The sequence below is a fragment of the Peromyscus leucopus genome, chromosome 22 (assembly GCF_004664715.2).
Source record: "Peromyscus leucopus breed LL Stock chromosome 22, UCI_PerLeu_2.1, whole genome shotgun sequence".
Taxonomy (NCBI): Eukaryota; Metazoa; Chordata; class Mammalia; order Rodentia; family Cricetidae; genus Peromyscus; species Peromyscus leucopus.
The window spans coordinates 21,030,929-21,058,270 of record NC_051081.1 but is presented as its reverse complement, the minus strand read 5'-3'; the positions used below and the strand labels follow the sequence as shown (position 1 = coordinate 21,058,270).

General features: G+C 41.7%; 1 protein-coding gene across 2 annotated transcripts in view; it reads right to left on the bottom strand.

Annotated features, from left to right (window-relative positions):
- Thada (THADA armadillo repeat containing) overlaps window positions 1-27,342 on the bottom strand; it is a 294,070-nt gene that overhangs the window by 227,204 nt on the left and 39,524 nt on the right. For both annotated transcript variants that reach the window (XM_028892580.2, XM_028892588.2), the window contains exons 18-22: window positions 26,698-26,833; window positions 26,306-26,442; window positions 23,484-23,642; window positions 21,210-21,367; window positions 13,593-13,702 (exon numbers count right to left, since the gene is read on the bottom strand). In XM_028892580.2, the coding sequence (XP_028748413.1) occupies window positions 13,593-13,702; window positions 21,210-21,367; window positions 23,484-23,642; window positions 26,306-26,442; window positions 26,698-26,833 (700 nt within the window). The remainder of the gene's footprint in view (window positions 1-13,592; window positions 13,703-21,209; window positions 21,368-23,483; window positions 23,643-26,305; window positions 26,443-26,697; window positions 26,834-27,342) is intronic.

The window sequence follows — 27,342 nt, the reverse complement described above, 5'->3', positions numbered from 1 at the left end:
TTTGAGATCCATTAGAAACATGTCTGCTGGGTGGACTAGTGTCTCGGTGGGACCTCCATAGTGCAAAGAGAAAGCAGACTCCTTCAAGCTGTCCTCTAACCCTCACATACGCACAAGTGGAACACACACACACACACACACACACACACACACACACACACACACACACACACACAGTTAATTAGCTAAATTTAATAATTAAAAAAAAGTCTCCCTGGGACTCTGAATGAAAGAAATCCTGAAAGATGTACTCCAGCAAAGTTCAATAAATCTAAGTGGTGCCGATGGAGTGTGCACAAAACATACCCACATAAAGCCCTGCTCTGCTCCAGGGCCTACCCTCCCAGACTTCACACTCTAACTTGACATACCCACACCAAAGCCCTGCTCTGCTCCAGGGCCTACCCTCCCAGACTTCATACTCCAACTTGACATACCCACACCAAAGCCCAGGTCTGCTCCAGAAGCCTACCCTCCCAGACTTCACACTCTACCTTGACATACCCACACCAAAGCCCAGGTCTGCTCCAGGGCCTACCCTCCCAGACTTCCACACTCTAATAAAGGAGTAACAAAGAGCTCTTTTCAAGTCAAGAAGTCATCCTTCCTAGAAAAGTCACATCTAAGCTGTTAAAACCACTGCCACCTCTGTCTGAATAGTCCTACTGTGACTTCCCAAACAGTGTCCACTCTTATTGTCATCCTTTATTCTTAACACAGCATTCAGCATCATCCTTTCAAAGGCCAGATCAAACCAGATGTAATATAATCCTAGCACTTGAGAGGTTAAGGCAGAAGGATCCTGAGTTTGAGGCTACCCTAGGCTAGGTAGTAAGACCAAACTTAAAAAAAAAAACAACCCACAAGGCCAGATCAGTTCTTAGTCATCTCTTGAATCTATTTACAAACCCCCACTGTGCATCCCTGGTTCCCCACAAGGAACCCATCCCACCCCGAAAGTCTCCACTGATCTCATCAGCTTGTTTATAGCGCACTAGTTATACATGGTTTACTCACATTCCCTAGTTTAAATTAGCCAACTGCTGTCTCTCAGACTTTTGCATTTTTTGTAAATTGGGTAAAAAAAATAAAAATAAAACACCAAAACTTCAGCTTAATAAAAAAGTATCATTTCAGGCCAGGCGGCGGTGGCACATACCTTTAATCCCAGTACTTGGGAGACGGAGCCAGGCGGATCTCTGTTGAGTTCAAGGCCAGCCTGGTCTACAGAGCAAGATCCAGGATAGGCACCAAAATTACACAGAGAAACCCTGTCTCAAAAAACAAAACAAAACAACAACCAAAAAAGAAGGAGGAGGAGGAGAAAGAGGAGGAGGAAGAGAAGGAGGAGGAGGAGAAGGAGAGGAAGAGGAAGAGGAAGAGGAAGAGGAAGAGGAGAGAAGAAGAAGAAGAAGAAGAAGAAGAAGAAGAAGAAGAAGAAGAAGAAGAAGAAGAAGAAGAAGAAGAAGAAGAAGAAGAAGAAAGCATTACTTCAAGGGAGCTAACCTTATGCTCCATTACATTTTTGGCTTGATTTGGCTGGTAATAAAGATACTACCAGCTGCTATTATTTGTTTCAGTGGATTTCACTCCCAAACAAACCAACAGAGCCCATCAAGGAGAAGTAGCTGGTATGTACTGTGCTGGACCCTGGAACCAACTTCCAAAAGGTGTTCATTCAGAAAGCACTTTGGGGTACACTGTTTTAAGGAAAGTGTCTTCCTAAATGTAAGGAAACAGAAATCATCTTCCTACTCATGTTTCATTCAGGTTATTTTCAGACTGATTTCTGTCACTGAACGTGTGTCATCAGAATTAAAATGTTAAAGTAAAGTAAACAGACTGGAAGCATCCTGGCAATCAGAATATCCTACAGAAAACTCAACTGATGGGAACCCACGGGGCCTGGCATGCAGAGAACTGTGTCTCATCCACTCTGGAGGTACTCCAACTCCCCAAGGGAACTGGGAGAACTCATTCTTGTTACTACACCACTTTCTTATATTAACTCAATCACTCACAATGGCCTAAAGAAACTTTCACCTGCAAACATAAAGCAACCACTTTCACATTGGAAAGTGAAACACATGAAAGCTAAAGTATGAAGCAAATTCCCAGAAATGCACCAAGATACAACCGCCAAGAAATCAATCATGTACAACCTCCCCGGCACAAGGCCAAGGCTTGTTCCTATACCTTTGTTTACCAAATGATTCACCTACCAGGCTACTATCTCTAAGGGCTTTTAGTACAAAAAAGAAGTCCTTCCCCTTGCTCATCAAAACAGGCCAAAGTGAAAACTGCCAGGTTTAAAAACAGCTCTAAATAACAATTTGTTCAGTTAAGTTATGGTGTCAAGAAAAATCAGGCCCGGCGTTGGTGGCGCACGCCTTTAATCCTAGCACTCGGGAGGCAGAGCCAGGCGGATCTCTGGAGTTCGAGGCAGCTGGCTACAAGTGAGCTCAGAAAGCGCAAAGCTACACAGAGAAACCCTGTCTCGAAAAAACAAAAAAACAAAAACAAAAACAAAAACAAAAAAAAATAAGTATCAATAAAATTAAAGCTATATATACAGTCTGACTGCTGATCAATTTTCACATTGCCATATCCTTTACTTCTCTGTCCTTCATTTTCATTTGACAATCATTTAGATAATTTTATATAATGCCAACAGAAACTTCGAGAACAAGCTGGAATTTGATATAAAATACGTGGTATGTGTTAGTTTCAGGTCAGCAGAATCAGCCATTCAAAGCTAGCTATTCAGAATACCAAGCCTTTAGATCTCTAAAACACTGTGGACAGACACAAGAGTTGCAGTCATGTTTTAGGCCAGTACCAGGTACTCTCTCCTGGTTGCTTGTACACCGAATTTACTCTCGAAGTGTTTCACAGGAAACTAAAAACCATGCATCTCCACACGTATTTAATCCATTATCTGGGCTTACAAAGTAATGGACAATCTAAGCCAGGCGGTGGTGGCGCACGCCTTTAATCCCAGCACTCGGGAGGCAGAGCCAGGCGGATCTCTGTGAGTTCGAGGCCAGCCTGGGCTACCAAGTGAGTTCCAGGAAAGGCGCAAAGCTACACAGAGAAACCCTGTCTCGAAAAAACAAAAAAACAAAACAAAAAAACAACAACAAAAAAAACAAAGTAATGGACAATCTCATTAAATTTCATTTTATCCCATCATGCTTTCAAATACCCAATGACTTACTTATTAGCTCTTCCACAGAACTCCGCTGCTTCAAGTCATTCAGGTCCTTTCAAATACTACTTGAGTCTAAGAGGAAAAGGGGGGCTTTCTCTACCACTGAACTATCACACCAAAACGCACATGGCTAAGTGGGACTTGAAGGTGCACATCTGTAATCCCAGTACTTGGAAAGTCCGTGAGAGAAGATCCCAAGTTTAAGGTTATCCTCAACTAACCAGTGAGCTCAAGCCTGGCACCTGCTGGCCATCAGCATAGCCTACCTGGTGAGCTCTAAGTCAAACTTATTCTCAGAGAACAAGGTGGATGGTCCTTGAGGAATTACATCCTGTAGCCTCTACACGAACCTGTTACAGGCGGCCCCACATGAACACAATAAACACACTCAAAACAGCTCCCTAGAGCAAAGCCCACATTTTCCCATTCTCTGTATCCTTACTAGTGTCCCCCGTCACAATTCCCTTCATACAGTAAGTGATCAATAAACGCCTCCTGAACTGCTGTCTCTAAGAAATACTCTCCCCCACCTCATCTGGATTTTAGTGCCAGTTCTCCCAACTAATTGTGCGGCTGTGAACAGTGTTTAAAAAGAAAACTGTTGCAGAGATGCTTTGAAAAGTCAAGACGGGTGTGTTGACAAAAACCTTTAATCTCAGCACTCAGGAGGCAGAGGCATGAGGATCTCTGCTCTCTGCAAGTTCAAAGCCAAGCCTGTTCTACATAGCTTCGGGACAGTCAGAGCTACCAAGAGTGACTGTATCAAAGAGATACTCTTTCACTCCTTTAGTGACTGATACAAATAGAGATGCTATCACCCTACATATATGAAGTATCTAAAGCCCCTGATGAGAACGGCCCTCACCACAACCTCACATAAGCCTGGATTAGGCTCTACCAATGTTCTCTAGGTTCCCAGTAACTTTAGCCTAGAACATCGTATTTTCAGTGGTCCAAAGAGCTTGTCCTGTACAGCATCTGGCACACAGAACATGTTCTAGAAACTTTCTGTTGAATGAATACAAGCAAACCAACCAACTGATGTTGGGGTGAGCTGCTACACATTGACTGTGTCTTCTGGTGGGCCCCAAACTGAAAAGGAGGAAAGAGAGGCTGTAACCTTGAGATTTCTCAACTCGAGGTCACAGTAGCTATAAAATGAAACACCCTCAAGCTCTGGTTCTTCACTGAACCTTCTGTCCATTCCCTAGCAAGGAGAGACTGCTTTAAAAGGGAGTGATTCCAAACCACCAGGGCCACTGGTGTTTGCCATAAGGAAGGAACTGCCAGGTAGAAATGAAGGCCGGGAAGACTCCGAAGAACAATGCAGAAATTCTAGTTGTTTGCTTTGGTTCCTCATCACACAGTCCAGGGGTCAGGAAGGAAAGTATCCCGAATGAAGAACTGGTTCTTGCCAACACTATGCAGTCACCAACCACAGACTAGGGGAATTCCAATATCCTGCTCTGTGAGTCAACACCTCCCCAATAAAGAGGAGACACCACCTTTGTCTCAAGACTCTTGCTTTGACTATCTTGTCAAACTAATACAAAACACACCATATGTCTGCCTTTAGCCTCAAGTATATCCTACAATTTCAAGTTCCTATGTTACTAAGGGTTCAAGTCTCATCAAAAAATAATTCCTTAATACTACATATTATTAATCTATACCATATGCCTATGAAACCAGTTTGCCAGTTCTAAAGGGAATTTGTAAAAAAAAATGTATCCAGTAGCAGGGCTGTGGAGATGGCTAAGCAGGTAAGGTACTTACCACATAAGAAACAAAGGAAGAGCTGTGTAACAAAGGAAGGGAGTAACCAGCTCCCCCAAGTTGCCCTCTGCTCCTCACATGCACACCACGGCATGTGCATAGGCACATACATACTCCTCACTCACAAAAAGGAAAATCATTTTAAAATGTCTCCGATCTCCTATCATCTTTCACACCTAAGATGCCCACTTTCACAGAAATCAGACAGCAGCACTGTACAGAGTGAGTGAGAAGCCCAGAGCTGAGAGGAGCTGAATTCTTCCTTCCGCTACTGAAAAGGGACACAGTGTCTCAGACAGGTGAGATGGTTACTGCTGTTAGCAAGCTGGCAGTGGAGCTCACTTCAATTTTATCTTTATATCTTGTTGTCTGTACTTCAAACCACGGGGGCAAAAAACAAAAAACAAACAAACATAAAAACCACTGTGAGCCGGCGTTGGTGGCGCACGCCTTTAATCCCAGCACTCGGGAAGCAGAGCCAGGCGAATCTCTGTGATTCGAGCAGCCTGGCTACAAGTGAGCTCAGGAAAGCGCAAAGCTACACAGAGAAACCCTGTCTCGAAAAACCAAAAAAAAAAAAAAAAACACTGTGATTTTTCTTCTTCACAGGAAGATTTTCATTGTTATTTTCCTCTTCAAGTGGTATGCCTGAGCCCATACCAAATGTAACAGGGAGCAGGGGCTACCCTTCAATGGAACGCTACCTGCCTAGCATGCCCAAGGCTCTAGATTCAACGTAAAGCCCTGAAAATAATAATAATCATTTTTAACATTTTAAAATGAGAAAAGCAGTAAAAATACACAAGGCAAGTTACAGCTGATATTCAGGACTGTGCTGTCTTAAGCAGATCACTGAAGCAAGTTACTATTCCATAAACAGATTAGTCCAACTTTTATCCAGAGTTATCTTACTCCTAGTGGGGAAGTACTTTAGATAGGCACAAAAAAAAAAAAAGGAGGAGGAGGAGAAGAAAAGAGCCCCCAATACAAGCTCACATGCACCCCACTAATTGGTCATTAGACTATTTTGCACCAATACATCAGATTCCCTGAGTACAAAGGAGCTTTCCAACTGCTTGTTCCATCCACCTATGTAGTACCATGGCTATTTTCTTGTTGAGTTTGAATTAGTTAGAGTACTTGTTAGTTGTTGTTAATTGGTATACTCATCTTCATTCCCCGAAACCCTTTTGGTATGGTATTATTCTTCATTTTGAAATTTTTCTCCTATCTCCAATTATTTCGTAAGTGAAACTCTCTATTCATTCTTTCTTCCAGTATTGTGATTATTATTTAAAGGTTCATGCCTTTTGTCTTCAAGTCAACTACCCAGTGAGAGATGTGTGCAAGAAGACTGTATGCATGGAAGCAAGTCTTAAAAGGGAACACAACTCTGAGGTATGGAGAAACTTTCAATCTGAAGAAGGATTTGCACAAATGTGAGCGTGGGAAAACGACTTTATCAAGAGACACCATCTTACCCGCCCTCACCAACACCACAGACTGCTCAGGTTCACGGTAGGTGAAGACAGTAGGAACCACTCTGAGCCTTAGCTGCGAGGACAGCCAACGACAAGGGGCAAATCAGCAAAGAGGCCACAGGAAGAACAGGAAATGCTACATACATCAAGTGGTAGGAGTCTATCAGGAACAGACTTAAAAACAAAAATTCAGGGGCTGGAGGGACAGCTCGAAGTGGTTATGATCACGTGCTGCTCTTGCCGAGGGGGCGGTTTTGGTTCCTAGCACCCACAAGAAGGCGCTCTAGCAGACCCGATGCCCTCTTCTGGCCTCGGCGGGTACTGCATGCACCAGGTGCACTTACATGCAAAACACTCGACATGAAATAGATAAGAAAAATAAAACTTCAAAGGTCACTAACAACTCAGTAATCACAATGACTCAGGAAATCAACATTAAGACATTATAGTTTTCACAAAATCCTTTTAATCTAGTAGAGAAATGAAAAAAGGGAATCAGCAGGGTGGCACAGGCCTACAGCCTTGCACAAGACCTGGGCCAGCATTGTTGACACTGTAAGTTTTATGGTTGCCAAGGCTATGTAGTGATGTCTATTCGTATGGCTCAGGCTCTCCTAATTTGTACAGCTCCATTGAGTTTATAACTCTCAGAATAAGCTTATAACTTTGGAGGGGGGGGGGTGTTCCTTTGTGTAGCCCTAGCAGTCCTGGAACTGAAACTCCGCTCTGTAGACCAGGCTGGTCTCGAACTCAGATCCACCTGCCTCTGCCTCTTGAGTGCTGGGATTAAATGCCTGCATCACTATCACCCAGCTATAACTTATTCTTAATTTAATTATTCACATTTCAAATAAAATTCACAGGACATTTAGTGAGCAGTAAGTATCTTGTTCAGGAATATTTGTCAAATGAAACATGAATAAAATTTTAGACAATATAATGTTAATCAGAGTAGAATGGAACTCCCCCCCCCAATATATTATACTTGACATATTTTTTGTACAATTACACAAAGATATGTTCTTTTTTTTTTAAGATTTATTTATTTATTATGTAGACAGGAGAGGGTGCCAGATCTCATTATAGATGGTTGTGAGCCACTATGTGGATGCTGGGAATTGAACTCAGGACCTCTGGAAGAGCAGTCAGTGCTCTTAACCTCTGAGCCATCTCTCCAGCCCCAAGATATGTTCTTTTGTTCTCCAGAAAAGGAGAAGAATTTAGTTTTTACTATTATATTCCAATTTGCTCAAAAAGGTTTTCACTTGGATTTGCATCATAGGAACTATAAATAATTGATAAAAGATTAATTATTTAATTACTTCTGCCATAATTATAGACATCAGGAATCCTCACTAGTGTTTTATAACTAAAACTGCTAGTTGTCCGTAGTTCATTCGGGGATCAACAATGTGAATATGGTTCTAATTACAACAGATATTTGTAGGATGCCCACCTTTCAGTAGACAGAGCAATTCTCATACGAAGAGTAAGATACCACGAAGTACGCACAAAAGTACCTTCTACACTTACAATTCTGCTCAACAATTTCCCCTCATACAGTTAAGCGTTCAATGTGGATAAATCAAAGTCCCCAACTGCACACTCTAGTTTAGGAATCTTCAAATTAGAACTAACAACTTCAAATACAAAGGTCATGGAGAGTTCCATTTATGAATTTCACCAGAAGTTTGAATTTATTCATAATTTAAATGTACTTAATCACTCCAATTAAACGTTAAACTATGCGTAAGAAGACCATCATAGCTTCAGCTTATCTTGTTGTTTGGCTTGATAGAGGTCCTGCTATGTAAATCCTCCTGCCTCAGCCTCCAGAATACCGAAATTACAGGCATACACAGTCATACTTGGCAGTAATAGTGTTTTAAAAAAAAAGTCTGAATATTTCATCAAATCCCAAATAGAAACCACTACATGAGAAAATCAGATTATAGAAAATTAACTCCACATTTGTTTGTGTTATACATATAAATATTATTTTTAAAAAATTTCCCAGAAAAAGGGACTAGTATCTCCCCCATTCTTGTTTATCCTCAGATAATTGTTTAATAGTGAAGTCAGTTTATACTTGGGGACATTTTAAATAACCCTATTAAAAACCAACTTAAAGCATGCAGCTCGTGTTTAACTCTTCAGTTCTTTGTCCATGAATCACTTCAAGTGCCTTCTTCCTTGACACAGCTGTAGGCCGAGCTAGCCAGCAGCTGGCCTTGACTCTAGGGGTCTTCATGATGCCCAGATTTCTTTCTTGCAAACTTCTTAAATGCTGTATGCCTAAACAAGTTCTTCAACACTTAAGTCCTTACTAACCCTTCCCCCTAAAAAAGGCCAAAGGAAACAGATTTTCTTTTAAAAATAAAAACCGACCTAACTAACAGAATTGACACACAGACAGAGATATTCTGGGCAAAAAGGTTTGAAATGTCCCCAAGGGGATGAAACCACTGTGCTCAGAGGTACCAGATGAGAACACCTAACATGGGTGTGAGCCAACAGTGACAGCCGTGAGGGGATCTTTAAAACCGACTAGGAGTGGCCGGCACTAGGCCTTCCCTCATCTCCCATTCCAGCTCTTGGGAATGGCTTCTACTGCACTGCTACACAGCAGTTCTGAAATTCACACGAAGATGTGGCACTTCATTTCATGCTCGGCCTCACACAAAGCCTCTGTCCTTGGTTCTGTGCTCTGTCCATCCCTGCTCTTCCCTGAAGATTTCAATCCTATCAACAGTAATGATTAGGGAAACAATTCCCAGATCTATGTCTGTTTCAGCTACCTTACTTACCTTACCTTCGCCATACCTCTACTCCAACCATGATAGTCCATCATTTTCTCACACTCAATACAGGCAAACTAAACTACTCCTTCTTTATCAAACAAACAAAAGTTCCTCTGGCTATGATAACATCAATCCCATTTTTTGGATCACTAGGACCGAAAATCAGGAAGTCATCACAGATTCCCTGGTAACCTCTATCACTTGCACTCAATTGCCACAGTGCCACCACAAAGTAGACTACATCTAGTCTGTCCTGAAGACTCTTTATAACCAGAAGAACGTGACTGAAGCAACACTATGACACTTGCCAGGCTACTAGGCCAGAAAAACCATATAGCCTCTGCCTGGAGCTTGCTGCTACGTAAGAAGTTCAGCTACCTCAAAACTGCCATGCTTCCTAAGAGGCCATTTGTGGTCCCAACTGTCAGGTCCAAAGTAAACTCCAATTCCCCGAACTCCAAAGGGGAATACATTGCTGGCTGGTTAGAGGTCGCAGTCTGCCATAGCCTGGCAGCTTTCTCTAAGCCTGACAATATGGAAACCCCCTCCTCCCCAGCAAGCCTTCCTGCTCTCTACCTGCCCTTATCTGGAGAATGTCCCTGGGCCTATAGGACTGGCCTTACCTAAAAGCTGTCTCTAAACCAGATGCCCGATTCATCTTTAGCTTGACCCTTGGCACAGATCCCTGCTAAGCAGACTCGGGCTAGGGGCTCTGCTATAGGACCCTGCTGCCACATCCTAAGCCTTGTGATAGGAGCATGCCGCTTAATGCAAATTAGGGTTTGTCTCCAGGCTCCCCAATCCTATACGTTCCTTATATTCTGGAATAAAGTTGAACTGATTCACCGAAATCTGTCTCCCAGAGGGATGTCTCCATTCATCCTCAGGGGCTGCCTACAAAGCTTTCTGTCGCCCTTTCTGCCTCTTTCTCCTCTCAAATTGATGGCCGACAGGCTGAGAGGGAAAGTAGACTCCCATAAAAAGGCAGTCCAAACATTCAGAAATGAGCTCAACCTGGACCGTAGGAGGACTTCTGGCTATTAGATAAAAACCAGAATTCCTCAGAAACTTACGAAACTGGCTCTTATCTGCCAAAAAGGAGTCATTTCCCTTAACCCTGGCAAAAGGGACATATGACTCTCCAATTAACATATACCTGTGGTGCCCATCAGCATATCAAGTCCATGCTAGCCTCCAGGTTCACCCAGTCTCTACTCACAAGTTATACAAGTTGTTATACATTTCAAAGTCCATGCTAGCACCCTAGACCTTCTCACCCCGTCTTGGATCCTAAACTCTCTCCAGCTCACCAGCTACTCTCACTACTCACAGCTCCCACTGTCTCACTATACTTGTCTATTCTCTATACCCTGTTCTTCTCCCCTCTCTCACAGACAGCCCTGGCCTTGTCCACTCTGCTGCCCATGATCTACTTTTTCTCTCTGTTCTAGACTCTACCAGAGGCTTCTGGCTGTTCTCTCTCCTATCTACAATAAAGCCTTCCCATACCATAGAGCAGTCATGTCGTTAGTTTATATGCCAACTAGGTTCAGCCTTCTAGCTACCCTATCTCTGTCAACATCAGGGCCATCATCCAGGAGGAAGCACTCATCACCCCAGACTTTAGATTGGCAAATCTGAATCTGGGTTCTTTCTAACAGTCATTAAAATCTATTGAGCCATGTTTCCAGCCAAAGACCACTACACTGCACACTACCTCCAGACAAACATCACTCTCACAATATTTTACATCTGTTGGAAACTACATATTGCAAAAGAATTTTCCAAAATAATACATTTTCTCTATACAACAAAAGTCAGAGAGATCTGCCAGTAGAATAAACACTGTTCTTCAGAGACGAAGAGACCAGAGGCTAAGGAGGTTAACTTCACAGTCTGTCAGTCAGTGGGATGGATGTGCACACAACTAGGAGCTTGAATCCCAGACTGCTGTGTTTGGATAAAAAGCCCACAGCACCTCTCCCCTTCCTCGCACAGCCAATCTAGTTGCACAGAACAGAACAATTTTATCTAACCCCTCCTGCTCAGGAACAGCACCACTAAGGAAGAGTCTGCCTAACGATTAGTCATCTGAACCTAAGCTCTGCCTTTGCTCATCTCTCCTCCTTTATCCCCTATGTCCTTGGACCTCACTCACGCATGCTCACAAGTTCACTCCTCCACGAAGAGCTAACAACACTTCCGTGCTGCTTCTCTCTGGAGTCCCTGTAAGATTTATCAAGTTCATACAGTATGTGGCAGTCTGTCCTGTTTGCAGACACAGATCTTCCCTTCTCAGCTGGTATTGGGCTAACACACGTCCACTGTGATGCTGAGTGCTTATAACCAGTGTAGAGATTATTAACATACTTCCTGTTAATAATCTGAATTTTACCCTTGCTTATTTCCTAAACTAATCCAGCAGCTCTTGTCTGGAGGCTATAACAAAGGACACATATATCCTATACTCTGAAAGAAAGAAGGTCATCCCTTGAAGTGAGGATGCAGCTTCGAGAAGGACATGACAGAACCATTAAGGAGGGCGTAGATACTGTCCAGTCAGACAGAATAGCTGAATTAGTCCTGTCCATCAATGAGGGCACAATGCTGGAGCCAGACTGTCCTCATACCTCCCAAGCGCTTTAGTAACAGAAATCATTGCATGGTGAAGTAGTACATTCTCTAAGCCAAGCACAAGGCAAAGCACACAGCTAACATTAACTGATTTGAAGGAATGATATAGGTTGCACTATGAGGAAAGAATACTCATATCATGTCTACAATAGAAACAAAGAATTAAAAAGATAAAGTATTTATTTTTTTAGGATATATTTATGTGTGTATATGAGTTCTGTCTGCATGTATGCCAGCACGCCAGAAGACAGCATCAGATTCCATTACAGATGGTTGTGAGCCACCACATGGTTGCTGGGAATTGAACTCAGGGCCTCTGGAAGAACAGCCACTGCTCTTAACCACTGAGCCATCTCTTGGGCCCAGAAAAGATAAAAAATATTTTCAAGGTTAGCACTTTACAGATCTCAAAGATGGCTCAGCATCTAAGAGATCTTACTGTTCTTATAGGGACCAGAATTTGGTTCCTAGAACATGTATCAAGTGGTTCCTAACCACCTGTCACTCCAGACTGAGGGAATTCAAAGTCCCTCTCTAGTCTCCACAGGCACCTGCACGCCTGTCCACAGACTCACTCACAGACAGACAGACACACACACACATACAATTAAAAATAAAATAAAATGTTCAACATCAGGAACATTTTTAAAAGTATCACTTAAAGATACTCTGTGCAACCTATAACTAACAAGACACTTTAGAAATGTTTTTACCAGCAGTGGGAGGAAAAGTTTCACAAATAATCAAGATGTAGATCTCTCAGCAGCCCACAATAAAATGTTTGCTGAAGCTACCAGACTGGCAGAATGCTGCTTCACTTCAAAATTTCCAGGCAATAGAAATGTTTTCTTGGAAAACACTACCTTTTATTTAGAGAATGTTTGCCACAAACACTTAGTCATTAAGTACCTGAAGGTTTTCTTAAAAGCCATTTAGAGGAAACCTATTTTATGAATGAATAAATGAAATTTCCAGCACCTATAAAGTTAAAAATACACATTTGGTTAAATACATGAGCTCTATCTATATATTTTTCCAGGTAAGATGAATTATGTCTTTTTATTGTTATTATAAGATTTTTCTATAAAAAAAAAAAAACTATAAAGAAAAAGACAAAATCCTTATGTTTATCCCTGAAACAAAGAAATCCAGGATTATTTGATTCCAAACACCAAGTAATTTTCAAACAGACAAAACATTCATTCATCTATGAAAAGAAGCAGTAATTCCAGCCCAATTTCAGCCACTTCTTTGAGTTCACTTTGAATCAGCTTTTGGTGAAAAAGCAGTGTAAAGTGCACATCTCCTCAGTCATCTGCAGTCCCTCACACAGTGAACCTCGAAAGCCACCTCTGACAACCTCTGTAGCCAGCCAGGCCTCACTCTTTCCAACAGAAAAAAGACACACAATATCTACTCCATGCACATGGTCTAGAGTCTGCTCTTTAAAAAAAACCTACACAAGGACTGGAAAGATGGTTCAGTGGTTAAGAGCACTGCCTGCTCTTCCAGAGGTCCTGAGTTTAATGCCCACCAACCACATGGTGGCTCACAACCATCTACAATGAGATCTAATGCCCTCTTCTGGTGTGCAGGGACACATGCAGGCGGAACACTGTATATATAATAAATAAATAAATAAATCTTTAAAAAAAAAAAAAAACCTACATAAACTGCTATTTGTTTTACCTGTTTAATACATCAGTGAGTTTCACGAAACCAGTGTAAGCCAGTTCAAATGCTCCTCTGTGTCTGGACTGTAAAAGGTGCTGTTTAAAGTAATCTCCCATTTCTTTTACCTTTAAAAAAAAATGAAAAAATGTTCAATTTATGCTTAATGTACAGATGCATTCATATATACCAGCAATATAATTCAGAACCTGTGCCTAGGTATCCATCCAACATTGAGTTATGTGACAAATCATGTGTTAAGCACTTTTATGTTATCTTTTGAGACAGGGTCTCAGGTAGCTCAGGCTGGCCTTGAACTTGCTATGCAGTCAGGGATAATACTTGTTCTTCACATCTCCAATGGGGATTACAAATGTGTGCTAGCCCACTTGCCTTAAACTTCTTATAGCATCTCATTAACTATTCATAATGAAGTCCATGAAACAATAAATACTACTGTTGTCTGTAGTCCACAACAGGGAAACTTGGGCACAGAAGGGCTACATAATCTAAGGTCCCACAGCAAGTAAGCAGGACAGGAAAGCAGGGAGTCCTCCATCTTTAAATGCCACACTAGAACTACCCAATTCATAGCAGGCTCTGTTAACTCATGTCATTCATTCAACACCAACACAAAAGTCACAAAGAGTAACAAACTCACATACATATTTGGAAACAATTATGTTTGCTCTTCAAATATTTTGCATTTATTGTGGTAAAATATACATAAGAAAATTTACCATTCCAACCATTGTTACAGTGTACAATTCAATGGCACTGATGAGCAACTGTTACCATTACCCATGCAAAGACCTTTTCATCTTAAACTGAGAAGCCATGTCCATTCATATTGCATTCTAGAGATACACTAAGACTCCAAGCGAGGCTTAGTAAAAGGCTCCTAGGAGTCAATAGGCAGCACTCTGAGTCAACGATGGAATCTGCCAGAATGCCATGCCACCATCCCCAACATGATGTCCTTCTCTAGGTAAGATTAAACACACAACACACCAATTAACTTTAAAGAAAACATAACTGTCAATTGGTTGCATTTGTTCTAAACAAAGAGAGCTGCCGAACTAGTTAATCCAACTGGGCTTTATGTCACTTGCTGATAGATTTGGTGGCTGCTGACTTTCAAAAATCCAGGCTTTATATAAACTCTGGGCCAAAACTGCAAAACTGGACCATATCTGTTCATTGTGCATCCACAGACCAAAGTGTGGTGAACAGGGGAGCTGCCCCACAGGACCTCAGATCTAATTACCCAGAAACACCTTCACCCCAGCAGTGTTCTGCATCCATCAGACATGACAGAGTGAGCCGTAAACGAGCAACCATGCTCAGTGGTCTCATTTTCCTCTTCTGTACACTAAGGGCACTAACGGTACTTAGCTCATGGGCGGCTGTGTTTCAATGACTTAAATAACAAGTTCAGAAGAGGCCGATTATCTATAACCTAATTCAGTTCGACATGAGCTGTCTGTTCTAAACAGAGGAAAGTATCTGCAGTCAGTGCGTATCTGTTCTAGAGAGTGCACGGAGAGAGAGAGAGAGAGAGCCTGAGACCAACAAAGAACCACAGAAGCAGTGCTGGATGAATCTTAAAAACTCTATTCCAGGGTAATATACTTCTTTTCAAAGCATCACTTCTATCATTACAGATGTAAGAGGTTACAAGAAGGTATTTCAGAACAGATCAAATAAAGACCAATTTAACACACCCTACTTCAGACTTTTTATAGAACTTAGTCAATTCTTTTCCCTAAGCTGGTTCAGATACTGTGGCACACTTCAATACAGACTGACCTATTCACGCAGGGCTTCTCTGAGGACTTGCACAGCTCACTGCCTTCCCTCAAGCAGAGGTCACTTTCCCATTGCTTCCTTCACACTATCACCTTTCAAAGGGCTCCACTACAAGGCCCATACTAAAACTAGAGCCTTCGGGAGCATGCCTGTGGGCACTCTAACGGACCTTCAGCCCTAGGCAATCCTGACCTTAGCAGAATGAAGCTCTAAGGATGAGTGATAAGTACACAATTTTTCTTCATTTTATTTCACACTTAATCTCTAAACAAAATTGTGAATTTTTGCCCTTGCAGACATATACAATCATTGCCACGTGTTTCTGACATCCTGTCCAATGCTGCGGAGCTTACTGAGGCAGACGAAGAAGACGAAAACAGGATGTGTGACCTCAGTAGGCTGTCAGTTTAGACCTGTAGAGAAAACTAACATGCTGGGTTGTAATGAGAGCTACCCAACAGTTCCAAGAAACCAAAGGCCTATCTGCACTACAATAGAACAGAGTTCACGCTCACATCTTGCACAGGGTCTATGTGCTTAAGGAGACCGAAAGAGGAGAGGACATTTAGTATGTGAAGAGGCTGTACATTAAGCAAATAAACAGTTCCTAAGCAGCTGCTATCAAGCAGACACTTGAATGGGTCCAGATCTAACATACACAGGCTAGGCTGGCAGACTCTGATGAAGGACCTAGAGGTTCTGTACTAGACAGCAGGAAAGACATGCATGAGAAGAGGTGAACCCAGTCCCTAAGGGTGGGAGAGTGAACAGGACAATGGGCTCTGTGAGCAGCAGCTGGACAGGAGCATCCTACAGACATGACACCCTCTGAGTGGGTGACCAGACCACAGAGAACAGAGTTGACTCAAACCATCAGAAAATGGCTAACAGTAGTAACAATCAGAAACAGAACTTCAAAAACTTAATGCATTTATATTTATGTGTATGTGTGTGTGTGTGGGGGGGTGCCTGCGGAGGTCAGAGGACAGTCAGGGATTAACCTTGGCAGAAGGCCCTTTAGACACTGAGCCACCTGACTAGCCCAGAGATGTTCCATCTACTCTTTAGAATGGGAAGGTTCTCTGAAACCCCAGTTGTATCACTAGAAACCAGCAAGTTTACAGAGTTCAAAGCGTTTTCTCTGGAGGCTGTGCTGTTGTTTTTGCTTTTTGTCATTTTTTTCTTTTAGTTTGTTTGTTGTTGTTGTTGTTTTGCAAACTTATGGTAAAAACATAGATTCTCCCAAGAGGTTTTATTATTATTTTTAATTGATCCAGAATCTCATTTTAGAGTTCAGGCTGGCTTGGAACTCACTACACAGCTGAGGCTGGCCCTGAATCCCTGACCATCCTCCTGCCTCAGCCTCTCAAGTACTGGGATTACAGGCCCGAGCCAGCATACACACATCTCAGGATATTTAGAAGAAAATGAAGGTAAAAGTGAATTAAAAAATAAGACACTGATTTTTAATCTTAAAATTAAACATGTCACTATCTCTTAAATTTAACATATCCTACTTCAGACTTTTTATAGAACTCTAAAGCAAATTGGCATCTTTTATGGATTTATAGGTCACAAATCCACAGGGTAAACAGCTACTTGCCATGTCTCCAGGCAATTACAGCTTACCATCAGATAATTAGTAATCTTTAAATGTCTACTTCTGGTTTGACTTTGCCCTATAAAATAGGAACCCTTAATTCAAACTGACTTTAAAGCAAGTCTACAGTAAGGAGACTCTAATTCCATTTTGGTTACATAGGATACTTCACATTTAAACCCAAAACAATAATTAATGTTTAAAACCATTCCTTCTCCATTTTAATGATTTCTAACAATCTGAATTTCTTCAAAATCCTCTATATAATTACAATGGTTTTCTGGCTGGTGTGCAGACACTGTCTTACCAGAACGTTTAGTTTTTGCTTTCTAGCAGATTCTCAACATGAGCCCTTCCAGCCTGAGTTTTCAAAGGTAACCCTACTTTGTTTCAGTAGTGTATTACTAAGCACTCTGAGGTCAGAGAACCACGTGTGAGTCTTCTTAGGTTCCCACAATATCCACATAGGAAGGCAGTCAATAAACAGACAACTAAATGATGTGTTCTCATCTCAAGTTCACGGCAAGGCTTAAAAGTTACAACTTTTAGACTGGAGAGATGGTTCAGTGGTTAAGGCACTGGCTGCTCTGCCCCCCTAGAGGTTCAATTCCCAGCCCCCACCCGGTGGCTCACAACCGTCTGTAATGAGATCTGGTGCCCTCTTCTGGCCTGCAGGGACACACGCAGGCAGAACACGGTATACATAATAAATAAATAAATCTTTAAAACAAAGTTATCTTTAACTCATTATAGTTCAATATACTTATTTATAATTTCTAAAATCTAAATATAAACAAATAAAACAAAAAGGCAATTCCTTTATGACTTATGAATACTAATAAATGTAAATTCCACTTGTAATTCAGTACAAAAGAATTAAATAATGAAACAAGAAAGGAAATCAACACGATCAGCACTACCAATCACTCAAGTAACGACACAATCTATGGCAGGAACATTCTACTCGTTGGCAATATGTTTGTTCACGTGATTTCTGTGGTAATAATTACTAGAGGGTATGAGGTGAGGCAGGTATGAAAATTTACCCAGAAGCCTCTTTTTAGTAATATTAGGTGAAATCTCCAATGAAATTGATTTTCAATGTAGAAGTTGTTTTAAAAATCAGTATCAGCCATCACGCTGGAAAGAGGTCCAACAAACTATCAAGCAGAAGTCTATCAGCAAAAGGTAAGGCTAGAAACCTAGACACACACCAGTGGGTCAGGAAACCGAGATAGGGCTGTGTGCACAGCTCATTTTCAAGGGTCTCGACTTCCAGCCCTCCAAGAGGCTTTCTCTCTGCCTCTAGGACAGGGACACTATGAAAGGACCTTTCATTGTGTGATTAGAGAGCAGGAGGAAGCCAGACATGCCACCAGGTGAAGTTTCCTCTTGAAGAGGCTAGCGAGAGCATACTGCTTCACACCAGATGCTCTACAGGAAGGATCAGGTACTAAATACTTCACACCAAATGCCTTACGGGAAGGATCAAATACTAAACACTTAAAAATAAAAAAGTTATCTTCCATTGCTCTTTCAGTAAAGAAAACTGGCTTAGGTAATGGAGAAGGGGGAAATCCAACTTAAAGAACACTTAAATGAGCTGCTCAGAACAAAGAGAGCACTGTGCCAGGGGAAGCCATGATGGGAAGGAGAGAACCAGGTTCCCACCTGAGGGGGGCTAGACACGAGCTTTGTGGTCTTTGGCAAGGCAGGTGATGACAACCAGGGCTTCAGTCTCCTCCTATCTCAGGGGGCTGGAGAGCATCGCGGCAATGATCCTTCCGTGAACCAAGCACTGAGCACTCAGAACAAAGGACAAGTACCAGCTCTCCTCTCAGACAGCAATACAAGTTCCCAAACTGTCGCCCTGCTTCCTGTCCGCCTGCTGTAAATCACTATCGTGTGTGCTATGTAAGAACACCCCTTAACAAAGGCATAAAACCAGGGTGACCTTCAAAGAACTGGGGGGTGAGGAAGGTGAGAGAGGAGACTCCTAAGTACCAGTAACTTAACTCTACAGAGGAGAGGGTGCTGCAGTCACACTCATCTGAGAGTACACTCTCAGACTGATGGTTTGTCACCAGCTACAGCAAAGGTAGCTTTGCCAGAGCAACTATGTCCTTGGATGTATGGATGAATTTCCTTAGGTATGGCCAGGCACCCTGATGTAAACTAAATGCTCTTCTGTCCATTCTATTTTTAATTCTTAAAAGAATCAAGTACATGGGACTATTTCGTATTTATAGAAGCAGAATTTACAACTAGCTGTCATTCCAGCACTCGGAAGGCCAGCCTGGGCTACATAACAAGACCTTGTCTCACAAGCGAAGAAGTGGGAAGGATGAAGAGCTAGCTCAGCAGTTCAGAGCACTACTGTTCCTGCAAAAGGATCCCAGGGTTCAATTCCCAGCATCCACATGGTGGCTCACAAGCACCTGCAATTCCAGTTCTGGGGATCTGATGCCCTCTTCTGGCCTCCACAGGCACCTAGAACACAACTACGCACGTGGATATGATAGCAAACACTGACAAAATAAACAAACCTAAAATATTTAAATTAAAAAACACTTTTTTTAAAAGAAGCAATTCTATGTTTAGAAAAGAAGAAACCCTATAGTAATGTAAATGACATTAATGCCTGGATGACAGGACTTTCATGGACTAAATGTGCCTAAGCTAAGACGACATTTGTTTAAAAGCCAAGAGTAAAGCTGTCCACAGAGAATAGTTTGTTAGCACATGGCAATGACATGACCCCCATTCTTCATCAAGCCAGTGGTGTCTTCTCATATAGCTACATGTGAGGTTATCATGTGAAAAGTGCACTGGAGGACTACGTGTGTCATCAGAACCTCCATTCTGTGATGCTTTTTGATTAATGGGCAGAAGTCTATTTAGACATGCAAACAGCCACTGAAGAATTCTTTAGTTTATGTGACTATTTATTTGTTATTTTTAGTTTCTTTTTTTAAAAAACCAAACATCTCTTTTACGTTAGTTCCCAATTTTAACATGGTTGTTCCACATGAAGTCATTACAATACAAACTTTGGGTATCATGGAAAGGGTGTCAAGGCAAAATAATTTTCATGGAGAGCTTTCAAGTTTTCAAGAGCTTTCTCAGTTACAATAAAAAGCAAAATGTTTTCCTCAATTTGTCCTTGAAAGGAGAAGTTGACAAGTTAAGGACTCAGCACATGCTCACTTCCTAACAAGATGGTGGATTCACACCAGTGAAATGGCTGATCACAACTGGATTCCTCAGCAAGAAATGGGCACTGGCACTCCTGCCAATCAGAGGAATGACTCCAGCAACTGTGGACAGCAAGGCCTATTTAATCTGGACGAGACTGAGGAAGGAACAGGCCGCCCACAACGTGCTAGTCGCCTTTGCCCTGTGCTTTTCCAAGGTCTTGCAACATCACTGGCCCAGCTGTTAGCCAGATGCAAGCACATGCGCCCGAGTGTGAGAATAAAAACATCAGCATTATTTCCATGGCGCTAGTCACATGGTTATTGTAAGAATAATCAGCATTAGCATACTACAGTATTTGTTTTGTTCTTGAATGTTGTAATACCCTACGGGGGGAAATTATCTTTATTTGAAAAAGGTTAAAAATGAAAGTGCATGCTATATATCTTTGCTGGCAAACTGTGGGAAATGGATTTGTTGAAACCATATGGAAAGGAAGAAGGAATCAATTAAAAACAAAAATCTAATAAATCTACAATATTTCCAAATGAAATGCCTGTGGTAAGCTGGTTTCTTGTAAACACAGACCCAGATGCTGAGCTAACTTGTGGTCTGAAGTGAAAGTCAGCCAAAAGCATCCAGGGCTGCAACTTTATTACTGAAGGGGGAACAGGAGAGCATGAGCAAGCAATGCTACTTTTTTATTCCTTGAAAATTTTAAGAGACATGTGGAGTCTTACTAAACAGATCATTTCAGCTGGAATTCAAGTTTATGTATGCTAAAGAGATAAAAATTTAAATAATAATGCTGCAGTCAAAAGTGAGGCAAATCTATAACTATTGATATAAAATATTTCTTAAAATGCCACATTTTAAAAGTATGTTAAGATCGAATATCCTAAAATTACCTGAACCTTTTTCAGCTGGCATCTGTAAATAAAAGGTTCGAAGCCTTTTTTAAAAGTTGATCTGCAAATAACAGCTTAGACCCTGGCCACAGACAACACCCGGAGGGATGGCCATCATCTTACCTGCGGCACTGTTAGTAACACATCAGAAGATTCTGGCACAGGCTGCATGGGGAGAAGCTGGCAGAGTGTGCCTAGAAGCAAAGCGACTTCCTTCATACTCCTCCAGCAGCACACCAGGACCATCTGAGCAGTGACATCACACGTGTTTCCTTCTTTACCTTAAGGAACAAAACAAAACCATTGCAACACCAGCTATGATTCCTCACATCCCAGTTTTCTTAGAACACACTTATTCGTAATTTCCCCAAGAATGATTTGTTTGAACAAACCAATTTGTCATATGTTCTGTTTATTCAGAGAAAACAAAATACACTAACATTTGTAGAGTACATGCTATGAGGGGGAAGCATGCTAATTTTTGAATTTGTTACTTTCAAAAAAACTTAAAATGAAACACACTACCTCCTCAAAACTTAGGACTAGCATTTGAATATTACTGAGGCAAACTTTGTACCTCTCTGGCACCCAAAAAGCACTGTGTGCTTGAGTATTTAAAAGAAAAAAAAAAGTACTTCTTGTTTACTTTGGTGAGAACGGTTACATTATCAGGTAAGGAGTGGATAAAAATTTAGTTGTTGTTTGTTTTAGCTTTGTTTTTTTACACACAGGCTCTCCAAACTCACACCCTCCTGACAGAGAGAGAGAGAGAGAGAGAGAGAGAGAGAGAGAGAGAGAGAGAGAGAGAAAGAGAATATGCCACATGTGTGGAGCTGGAGTTACAGGCCACTGGGAGCCACTTGACACGGGTGCTGGAACTGAACCCAGGTCCTCGGGAAGAGCAAGTGCTCTGAACCACAGAGCTACTTCTCCAGTCCCTAGGACAGGACTTTTTCCTATTTCTGTCTGTTTTTAATGCACATGGGTGCTCGCCTTTGCCTGCTTGTGTACCTGTGCCCTGCGTGCGTGCCTGGTGCCCACAGAGGCCAAAGGAAAGCACGGGATCCTCTGGAACTAGAGTTACAGACAGTTGTGACTAACACGTGGATGCTGGGGTTGCATCCGGATCCTTCAAAGGAACAGACAGTCCTCTTGACTGCTCAGCTCTCTCTCCAACCCAAGACAAAACTTTTACAATCAATAGACTATACCAATTACCTTTCAAAATATGTTTAATCACAAGGCAAACAAGCTAAATGTCCTCCTACTTACTCTCTTATCCTAGTCTCAGGTGTATTTTAGTACTGACGTTAAAAAAAAAATCCTATTAAGGCAAAGAAGGAAGTTAACAAAACCATATATTCTCTCTCGCTTTATAAAGAAAAGCTCCCTAAGCTAAAAGAAAAACGCACTTACACATAAACACACAGCATGGCTAGAATGGCGTATACACAAAATGGTAGCAGGGTAGAACTGGGGAGGAAATGGAACATAGCTTTACTCCATTTTAAATTTATATTTCACTATTACAGTGAAAACCTATTTTTGTAATTTTAAAAATACAATTGCAAAGAGATTGTTTAGTAAGACAATAACCCCACCTAGTGGAGAACACAGCCACAGGGTAAATCACTAAGAAATTACTTCCTGTGATAACTTTTTCAGTAACAACTGATAAAGCAAGCCATGCAGACTGGAATTCTGGTAGCTTGGTGTAACACAGAAGTTCACATTCTGCTTGGGGATAAGGTTTCCTTTAAAAGGATGCTGACTTCAAGAACTCCCACAGAAGACAGCAGTGAACTATGCAGCAGGGAGAAGGTGAGGCCAGATCCATCAGCATCCTGTGTCCCTCTCTTCCCAGCTGGGCTACTCAAGAGTTTCAGGCTCAAAAGCTTTGTGTTGTAGCATCATCTATGTTGAACTAAGGCATATCATTTTCTGATAAAGCTCTTACAAAGTCATTCTAAAACCCAAATTGAAAAGAAAAGTCTTTGTTTTCCAGAAATGTTCTGCAAATCTAAACTCTCTTTCATTATATCCAAAGGGCATTCTGGGGCTAGAAAGATGGCTCAGCAGTTAAGAGTGTGTACTGCTGTTATAGTACCCAAGTTGGGTTGAAGTATCCACATCGAGCAATTCACAACTGCCTGTAACTTCAGCTCCAAGAAGATCTTACACTTCTGACCTCCACAGGCACCTGCACTTAGGTATTCACACACACACACACACACACACACACACACACACACACACACACACACACACTTTAAAACAAAACAATAAAAGGCAGTCTACATATTTTACATTACTAAAATACTTGTGGCATCCTCCCCACCCCGGGACACAAACACCAAACCACTCGACTGATTCCAGTATCCCTTTCATGAATCTTACCTTTGACTTCCGTACAACAATCAATATTTGAGACACTGGCACTCAACTCCTCCAAGTCAAAGCTGTCACATTCTCTCATTAGTTTGGCTTGGTTGAAGTAATCGTTAGTATCCCGTGGTTGGATCTCATTGAGAATCACTTGCAAGCGGTTTGCTGACTCTGAAGAAAAGATACGCACTCATGAACACCAACTTCCATGTCGCGCAGATTTCCCTGAACTAACTCCAAGTCGCTGCAGTTTCCAACAGCGGCAATACCTGTGCTCACAGGATGGCTGACAGGAAGTTACTTACATAGGGTCTTCATGGTACTAGAGTGTGCTCTTAACAAAGTTCAGACTGAAGACATGACACACACAGTCAAACGCCCCCATTCACAGGCTGCCATCGCCTTTCCCATAGAGTGACAATGCTTACTCTTGTGAGGGAAGTACAGTAAGATTGGTTTGCCTAGTCTACAATGTAAGTCAGCAAGATTCAAAGATAAAAATGTGTTCTAATATCTAAAAAAATCAATAGCACACAATCTTTTGCAACATACGCATATAAAAATTCCATATTTGGTTTAGAAAAGTGAAAGACACAGCTATCTCAGCATGCTGCACACTGCCAATGTTTCGTGCAATGTTTTTTAGTAAACTCCAGGAAGACGGCCTTCATTCACTGTGAGTCACCAGTGCCTAGAGATTCGGGGGAATTGGGCTGAACGAATGGGATGATGGATGGGTAGTTAGAAGCCACCCAAGCTCTAATTTTTAAAAAGTACTAAATCAGAGGGAACGAACAGAAAAATCTAAGAGGCGGTAAAGATGAGATACATCTATTCAGGCACTATGGGAAATACACAGGCTCAAACTCTGTTAACAGCCATTCAACCAACACATATACTCATTGGTTGAGTCCTTGAAATTTTGTCAAAAAAGCAGATTTTAACAGCCAGGAAAAAATAACACCGCCTCCCCTTCCCCCCTCCCAACCCTTCCAAAAAGCTATGAGAAGAGTAAAGGAAAACAGAAACAACCAGAAAGGTTTTTGAAATCCAACTATGGCTCTTAGGCAGACCCTCTTCAAGGGGGTTCAGAATATATGGCCTATAAAACAGGGAAGTGGCAGGAAAAATATATAAAGACCAAGGCAAGGGAGGCAGAATTCAGGAAAAGTCTGTGAGGTAAAATAGTATCTAGATCAACCTTTTCAAATTTAAAATATTTTTATTCTTTCCAAATTTTTTTCATGCAGTGAATTTGGATCATATTCTTTCCCCTCCCCCAAAGCTCCTCCCCACCTACTCTTAAATAATAACAAAACTCCTAATCATACTCTACAAGACTGACCCACATTAGGGAATTGAAACATTCAGGATTGCTCATTAAGAATCGACCAGTACTTGCCTGAGCCAAATATTCGAGATGTACCATCTAAGTAGGAAAACTAAAGTATCAAGATCAATACTGAGGTTAACGTGAGCTGGAATAAACTAACTGTCTTGGTATCGTGAATCATCACTACTTTTCATCGCAAGGCAGGAACACAGGCGCCATTCCTGTAAAGTAAGTTCCATGAAGGACAGCTCCTGGGGCGAGGAGCATTAGGAGACAAACCACCCCAAGGCACGGTCGGAGGGCACTGCAGTGTCAAAGTTGGACAGCACAAAGGGCTAAAGACGATGTGTCATTCAAATGGTAACTGACGTGACTAGGAAAAGGTCATCTGAACTTTATTAGAAGGAAATGGAAGAAGGGAAATCCATAGGGAAGCACCTAGGATAACCTAAGAAAACAAAAAATTTACCTGGAGAGGGTGAGAAAGGTGCAGAGAAAAAAAAAAAAAAAGATTTAGGAGTTTTTAAGGGTAACCCTGAAAGAAAATGGAAATGGGCATGAGAAGGGAGACTTCCAAGCAGTCCTAGACCCCTGACTTGCATGCAGATCCACGGGAGGAACATATGCAAAGAGGCGGGGACTGGGAAGGCAAAAGCAGATGAAGCTTCCTAAATTCAATCTGGAGAACTATTTCCTTCCATTCCTTCCTGAGAATTGCTCTTTGTCCATTTCCAATTCCTAGTAAGCAGTCTTCTCTACCCACCTCACACATATGGACTACCTGCTCTGAAAAACAGTACTATAAAACCCAATCTATCTTGTTTATTACCTGGTTCTCTGGAGCTGGGGTCATTTCAGTGTTTACAACTCTAAGAGATGTTAATCTAATAGATATTGGTTACACATATGGGACTAATGATGATAATTTTTTGTTTGTTTGGGTTTTTTGTTTGTTTGTTTTTGAGACAGGGTTTCTCTGTGTAGCATTGGCGCCTTTCCTTCCTGGAACTCACTCTGTAGCCCAGGCTGACCTCGAACTCACTGAGATCAACATACCTCTGCCTCCTGAGTGCTGGGATTAAAAGCATGTGCTACCAACCACCCAACGTAATGAATATAATTCTATAGCATATTGGGATCATATTCACTTTACATGACCCTCTCCTGTCCTCCTCACTCCCACTGATCCCCTTTATCCCAACTCGTCCCTCGTCTACTTTCATGCCCTCCTCTTTTTCTTTATAACTCACTGAATTACATTAAGTCTGCCTGTGGGAAGATGGGTGAGTTTGTTTATAGGAACAGACACACCTTACCAGTGACTACACCACTCTGTAAAATGTCTCTCCTGCCAGGGGCTACTTTTTAATAGTTAAAAATATTACTAAAAAAATTAGACATAGCATGAAAAAGATTTTCCCTGAATTTAGTTTTTGTATCTCTCCAAAGGAATAACGAGATAGAGACGGAGACAGAATCGCACTGGCCCTCGGCGGCTGACCTGAGTCGGTGTCCATAGGGATGAGGCCTTCAGGGGAGGAGCTCTGGATGACAGGAGACACCACAGCAGAAAGCCTGTAGGCCAGCAGCAAAAGCCTCTCCACCACCAGCCTCCACTCGCTCACCAACTGCAGGGCACTGCAGCAAACACAGTAGAGACATTATACTCAAAAGCAAAAAACTCATCTTAGAAATGAATGAACAGAAAAAAGGAGCTGAAAGAATCTGTGGCTTAAAACTGTGGGATATATGAAATATTAGGGACTTAAAAATATGCATATATGGGTAGACAATGAAATCTAATTTTCAATTCTTTTTAAGATGCACTCCAGTAAGAAGCTAAATGCCATGCATATGTGAATTTCTAAACAAGAAAGCTGTGGGTATTCTTACTTCAAAGGCAACCTCTGGAAAGCTCTTGTTATGCAGTGGACTCTCCCATACATTGGAAATGAGGATGCGGCCTGAAGCAGAGAGTTCTCAGCCTGAGATATTTCATCCTCAAGATTTTCCATCAAGCACTTCATAACTAGAAAAGGAAGCAAACAGAAACTGAAATAGCCTCAGTTATAAACACTTATAGGAAAGAAAGCACACCCAGCTCAACTAAATGTTATACTAGGGCAGTGGTTCTCAACCTTTAATACAGTTCCTCACTTGGGCTGACCCCCAACCATAAAATCATTTCACTGCTACTTCATAACCTGTAATTTTGAGACTGTTATGTATCATAATGTGAATATCTGTGTTTTCCAATGGTCCTGGGTGACCCTTGTGAAAGGGTCATAACCCACAGGTTGAGGACCACTGTACTGGAGGTTTTGTGAGTGTACACATATGTACACACGTGCAGATGTGCAGGTGGAAGCCAGACAGCAATGGTGGACACCTTCCCTGATCTCTCTACCTTACTTTCTGAAGAAAGACCTTTCACTGAACCTCTGAGTCGCTGATTCAGGAAGGCTGGCTGGCTGGTTAGCCTCAAGATGCTCCCTGTCTCTGCCTCCCCAGGCTGGAATGACAGATGCACACTGCCAC